The sequence below is a fragment of the Monodelphis domestica genome, chromosome 2, assembly GCF_027887165.1.
Source record: "Monodelphis domestica isolate mMonDom1 chromosome 2, mMonDom1.pri, whole genome shotgun sequence".
NCBI lineage: Eukaryota > Metazoa > Chordata > Mammalia > Didelphimorphia > Didelphidae > Monodelphis > Monodelphis domestica.
Genome location: NC_077228.1, coordinates 265010526 through 265017383, shown reverse-complemented (window position 1 = coordinate 265017383; position 6858 = coordinate 265010526). Strand labels below are relative to the sequence as shown.

Sequence of the window (6858 nt, the reverse complement as noted above, 5' to 3'; positions counted from 1 at the left end):
TGTTGTACATGTGCTATTGTACACTACATATTTCTTTTTCTTTATAAACCCTTACCTTCTGTCTTGGAGTCAATACTATGTATTGGCTCCAAGGCAGAAGAGTGGTAAGGGCTAGGCAATGGGGGTCAAGTGACTTGCTCAGAGTCATAAAGCTGGGAAGTGTCTGAGGCCAGATTTGAACCTAGGACGTCCCGTCTCTAGGCCAGGCTCTCAATCCACTGAGCTACTCATCTGCCCCCTATACAACATATTTCAATGTTTGTCATGCTGTGAAAGAAGGCACATACACCCAGTGGAATCGCGCGTTGGCTATAGGGTAGGTGGGGGGTGGGGGTGGGGAGAAAATGATCTTTGTCTCCAATGAATAATGCTCGGAAATGACCAAATAAAATAATGTTTAAAAAGACAAAAAACAAAACCAAAAGCAAAAAACAAAAAAAAAAACAAAAAAGAAAGAAGGCACATATTGCATACACTAGAGAAAAATTTATGAAGGAATTGGCTATTTACTGTTAGAGATGTTATGATTTCCTCATACTACTTGAAGGCAATGCCATGGTGAATAACAATCACCTTCCCATTTTTGGTGCTATTTTTAGACAGAAAAGTATAGGCTGAATCAGCCATGGTTAGATACAAGATAGCACTTCTTACTCTTTTTATGTTGTTTTGCAGAAATGTTTAACCATACCTCAGTGAATGAGTTCCTTCTTCTTGGAATAACAGACATTCGGGAACTTGAACCTTTTCTCTTTGCAGTTTTTCTCATCATCTACATCCTTATTCTCATTGGGAATGGTGCAATCCTGGTGATTGTAATCTCTGATTCTCGACTCCATTCCCCTATGTATTTCTTCTTGGGCAACCTCTCCTGTCTGGACATCTGCTACTCCACAGTGACTCTGCCCAAAATGCTAGATAACTTCCTTTCCACCCACAAGACAATCTCCTTTGTGGGTTGTATCATCCAACTGCACTTTTTCCATTTCCTTGGTAGCACAGAGGCCATCCTTCTGGGTGTCATGGCCTTTGACCGTTTTATGGCCATCTGTAATCCACTCCGTTACACAATTCTCATGAACCACGAAGTGTGCCTCTGCTTGGCTGCTGCAACCTGGATCACTGGTTTTTTCCATGCCTTGCTCCATTCCATCATGACTTCTCGGTTGACCTTCTGTGGATCCAACCACATCCACCACTTCTTTTGTGACATCAAGCCACTCCTGGAGCTGGCTTGTGGGAATACTGAGCTCAACCAGTGGATGCTTGAAACAGTCACGGGCACCATTGCCATGAGTTCCTCCTTCTTTATACTCCTCTCTTACTTCTATATTATCAGTTTTCTCCTCTTCAAAAGTCGGTCCTGTAGTATGCTTCAGAAGGCACTGTCTACCTGTGCATCACATTTCATTGTGGTAATATTGTTCTATGCACCTGTTGTTTTCATCTATATCCGTCCTACCTCAGACAGTTCTATGGATCAGGATCGAATAGCAGCTATCATGTACAGTGTGGTCACCCCAGTTTTGAACCCACTGATCTATACCTTGAGGAACAAGGATGTGAAGGGGGCACTGAGTAAAGTTATAAGAAAGAAGCTATCAGTTACATGAGTAGACAACTCTTCTAAGAGGAGTGTTTTTAGTTTGTAGGAGAAAAAGATAATGAATGATTGAATTTCTAATTTCAGAATGACGGTATTTCTGAGCCAAGCAGTAGGGCACTGATTATTTGAGGTGTCCCACTTTCTGTGGGACAAAGAGTTTGAAATGTCATTGATTCCTAATATGACCTCCCAGAAATGCCTTATGATTTCTGCAATATATTCATGCTCATTAGTTAGTTGTGGTATATAAGGGCAGGGGTGTAGTGGAGGCAGCTTGAACTGGCTCATAAGGACATATTGCTGAAATTTCAGCATGAGCATTACACATTACCATCAGCAAATAATATAATTCAGAGCTTGATAGATTATTAGATTTGATTGTCTAGACTTAAGCCAGTGATGGTGAAAATGTTAATAATGCAGATGCATCTTAAAAGTGTTGTATCTGTACCTTGCAAGGTGGTTATAAAACATTTACCTGCACCGTGATAATTGAGAACTAGAATTGTTTTCCAATGGCATGTTAGAGCAAGAATTAAAATGATTATTCAGTCCAAGTCCCTGATTTTAGAAAGCGAAATTTGGAATTCTGAGATTTTTATGTGTCTCTTTCAAGATTACACAGAAGAAGTGAGCCTTGAATCCATATATTTTATTTCTAACTTTGATAATCTTCCCAGAATGTTATACTGACTTCTTCAGGGACCTTTCCTTTCCAAATTATAAACAAAGGTCAAAATATGGTACCAAAAGAGTTGAGGGGGAAAAAACCCTGACAAAATATCAGAATGCTTTCCAAATAGAAAATAGACTTTTCTGTTTTCAAGCTTTTAATTCTTGTTCTTTTTATTACTGTTACTTTCTTACTGACTCCTCTCACCATTCATTACAAAGAATCTGGCCTCATAGTAAATATAGCCTAGCAAATCCAGTGAACACATCGGTCATGTTGTTAGTTTTTTAAAAAAAAATTAATTTATATTTTATTCTGAAAATACAAATGTTAAGTTGTTAAATTTCTCACATTTATTTTTAGGATGTGAGAAATATTTATAATTTTTGAAAAAAAACTAGATTCAGAAAAATATATGTATCGTGTTGAATAAGAACCATGGATGGGAAAGAATAATAAGTGTGACCAGTCTTATTTTATGTCACCACTAAACTTTCCACTTGCTTTATTTTTTGCCCACTTTCATCCTTCTCAGCTTGAGTTATCCAGAGATATGTTTGGACACTTTTTATATTAACAAACCTATAATTTTTCACATAAGTGAAAAAAACCAAAGAAATAAATTTACTTAATCTCTATCAGAGTTCATTAATTGTCAAAGCTGTGAAAGCAATTAACAAACACAACAAACATTTATATCTTTGTACTCAGTAGTTTGCAAATTCCTTGAGACTAGATACTGTGTTGTTTTGTTTTGTTTTGTTTTTTTCTTTTGTGTTCTTAGGGCATAGCACAGTAGATGACACAGAGGAGACTAAAAAATATTAATTTTAACTGGGATGGGTGAAACTCAGACCAGATATGTAAGAATGTTTCAGTATTAAACAATTTTATATAATTAATCAAGTAAAGCCCCAAATCAAGGCATTAAATCAACAAAGAAAAAGACTTTGAAAAATTATAATGCTAAAAAGGTACATTCTACCCAACTCATTATTTGATACAGTTCCAGAAATTCTACTTACAGGAATACAAAAGCAGAAAATTAAAAATATTTTTCAAAGCTTAAATGACATTATGCTCATTTGCAATTGACATAACAGCTTACTTAGGAAATCTCAGTAAAAAGGATATCTAAGAAATGCATTGTTTAGTATTGAAATGGAATATATAACAAATCTGCAAAATCATTAGTAGTTCTATGTAATGAAAATTTGAATCCATACGAAAGAATAGAAGGGGACCTCCTTTACAAATAACTGTATAATATACAAATGCCTAGGACTCCAACTTACCAAGAGATATCACAATTTACACAAATGCAGTTACATAATATTCTTTAAAGGAATAATATCTTAAATGATTGGAGGGAATTTCATTGTGCCTGATTCAGCCAAGCCAATAAAGTAATATATGCTAACTAAACTTGTGTTATAGATTCAGTGGCTTAGCAATCAAACTAAAAATGTAGTATGTTCCCTGGTTAATAATATAATTTACTTTCTTTAATGAAATGTCTAGAGACTCAATGGAAAAATGAAAAAAAATTAGGAATGAAGATAGCCTAGAATTTCTGGATCCAAAATTGTATTATAAAGGAGAGATCATTTTGTTATAAAAATAATAGAAAAATGTTTAGTGTACCAGAGAGAAGAAAATGTAATTAGCAACAATTGATCCCCATAATCCACTGTTGAATAAACTTGAGATCATAAACTGTTTTGGGAGGAAAACCTATTTGATAAGAATTATTTGATCTATTTTCCTAAAAGAAACTTTCCCTTCATATTGTATGTAATTAATGGATATGGGAGTGGAAGAAGAGAAATATATTAAGTTGATGATTATGACATAAAAATAAAAGGTACCAATAAATATGAAAAAGATGATAGTTTTGAGAGAGTTTAACTTGATGACTTATACCATGATGGCGAACCTATGACACATGTGTTGAAAAGGGCCCAGGGAGCCCTCTCTGTGGCTATGCCTACAGTTGCCTGCCAGAGTTCATTACTAGAAATCCAGAGGGACTCAGAGTGGAACTGTTCCCCTCCCCATTTCCATGTTCCTGAGGACATTCATCACTTCATCCTCCCCCCTGCTCAGCAGCCCATTGGGAGTGCTTCCTCCCTCCCTTATCTGGGATAAGGCAGGGCTGAGGGGGGCAAAGGAGGTGGAGGAGTCACTTGGTCTCTGTGGGGTTTGATGGGGGTTGGCCCTGGCACTCCATCTCTAAAACGTTTGCTATTACTGACTTATAAGGAGAGATATGTTTGTTAAAGAGAGAATATTGCTAGTCTTCAAATATTATAGTCACAATAAAAATCCTTAGTCCCTAAAGAATCCCTAATATTCCTCAGAGAGTAGCAATGAAAATAGGTATACTGTCGTGTTATTCTACCTGTGGATTAGATTTTTAAAATCTCAGTGACAAAGTAGCAGATCTAGAAAAACTATCATTTACTTTAACTAGGCATTAATATTGTACAATAATTTAACAATGTTAATATGTTTTTCTATAGAAATAAAACCTGTTATTTTAATTGTTTTCACTTTGCTTCTTATCTAATCAGTTTCTAAACACTATTTTTACTTTCACAAAATTTTCTCTACTTACTCACTACCTCCTTTTAAAATTCTAATGCCATCATCCTTGTTCTAAACTTAATTATCATCCCCCCCCTTATTTTATCTTTCAAATATGTGTTATCTTCTCCATTAGAATCTCAATGCCTTGAGAGCAGGAACTATTTTGCTTTTTCATTTATATTTCTAATGATTAGTACTCTGCTAGTTAGTGTTAGCCAACTATTAAATTTCCTCATTCATTTCTTTTTGGGCAACATCTCCTGTCTGAACTAAAGTGCTAGCTAGCTTCCTCTCCACCAACAAGACCATATCCTTTGTGGGCTGAGTTACTCACCTCCACTTCTTTAATGTCCTTGGTAGTACAAAGGCCATCCTTTCAGGTGTCATGGTCTCTGACCACTTTTTGGCCATCTGTAATCCACTCTAATATATGCTTCTCATAAGCCACCAAAAGTACCTCTGTTTGTTGCAACCTGGATCACTGGTTTCTCTGATGCCTTGCTTCATTCCATCATGACTTTTTTCTCTGACATTAAGCCATTGCTGGAGCTGTTTTGTGGGAACACTGAAATCAACTAGTGGATGCTTGAAATTATCACTGAAACCATTGCCATGAGCCCTTCTTCTTTATATTCTTCTCCTACTCCTACATTGTCAAATTTTTCCTCTTCAAAAGTCAGTCTTATAGTATTCTTCAGTGCCACAGGCTGGTGTCCAGACACACTCATGGCTTCATGAGTTCTTGGCAGGTGGAATGAGCAGGTGAAAATAAAAAAGGGAAGACAGCTGTGCATATGTATCAGCCAGGGACAAGCTTTGCATCTAGTGGCTGCTCGGCCATGCCCAGGCTTTGTGTTTATTCTTATACTCATTTTTTTTTGGCACACAGATACAATTTTCAGAGCACAGGTTCACGTAAAGATATTTGGAAAAGTGATACATTAACTTTTAACAAATTGTTTGATTAGCATTCTGAGATCATTCTGTACATTTGTATGGTAACTATTGATTTGATAGGAAACACAAATGTTCTACACAAGATAAATGATTTTGTCACAGTTGGCTTGATGTTCTCATTAACCTGTGAGCTTTGAGTTTACAGACAATCAAGGAAAATCACTTATTCCCTTTAATATGAATAGATAATCAATCAGAAGTTCTAGAAACAATTCAACAATCATAGTAGTGAGGTTGAGAGATCAGAGAGGTACTGAGAACACAATTCAGATTTAGTATTCAGCTGATCATTTTTCAGGGTTTACTAGGGAGTTTCTCAAGGGGAAGAATCAAGTCAATGAAGCATGATGAAGCCTGGTGTACCTGTACAAGTCTTTCCTTATGACTGATTTAGGTACTGGCTTTAGGAGAATGAGTTTCTGTACAGGGGGAGTAGGGGATATACTGGGCTTGGCTTGTGGGTACAGTTTTTGCTGGGAATTACATACCTAAGCAAAAGTTAACCCATAATAGTCTTTTGGGTTTGGTTTTGTGAGTCTGATGCTTTGGCGATAGTTTGGGAAAATAGTGTGCAAGCATTTTGCTCTTATATTACTTTTTCTGGGACTTGGGAGATGACAACAACCATGTCAATTTCATTAGTGTGTTGATGAGAGAAGTCATGCAGAAGGGGCTGAGTGGGCAAGTTCTTCCTGCCAAAGAGCCACTCTGTGACTTCTTGGCATCCACAAGTGACCTTGTCGAGACATTGTTGCCTGATGGATCCCAGCACTTCAGAACACATTGTCATTCTGTGCTTCCCATTTAATGGTGGATATTTTTTTCTATGCACTTTTTTTTCACCTATATCTGTCCCATCTCAGTCAGTTCCATGGATCAGTATTGAATAGTGGCCCTGAATCCAGTGATGTATACCTCTACGAACAAGGGTGTGTGAAGGGCACATCTGAACATCTTTAAAGAACACTTCTGGGATGTTCAACTTGTAAAGAAAAAGGAAAAGACTGATTAAAATTCTGATTTTGGGTATATG

The 6858-nt window shown here is 36.6% G+C and overlaps 1 protein-coding gene and 1 pseudogene across 1 annotated transcript; both read left to right on the top strand.

Annotated features, from left to right (window-relative positions):
- Nucleotides 1–677: 677 nt before the first annotated feature.
- LOC100023355 (olfactory receptor 12D2-like) lies at nt 678–1613 on the top strand. Its single transcript, XM_001374886.2, has one exon. It carries the CDS (start codon nt 678–680, stop codon nt 1611–1613), a length of 936 nt encoding a protein of 311 aa, XP_001374923.2.
- A 3441-nt stretch (nt 1614–5054) lies between these two features.
- Nucleotides 5055–5626, top strand: LOC130456932 (olfactory receptor 12D1-like; annotated as a pseudogene).
- The last annotated feature ends 1232 nt before the right edge of the window (nt 5627–6858 follow it).

Bases quoted from the DNA above. Each gene is read 5' to 3' on its own strand.
- LOC100023355 (XM_001374886.2), top strand. From the start codon at position 678: ATGTTTAACCATACCTCAGTGAATGAGTTCCTTCTTCTTGGAATAACA.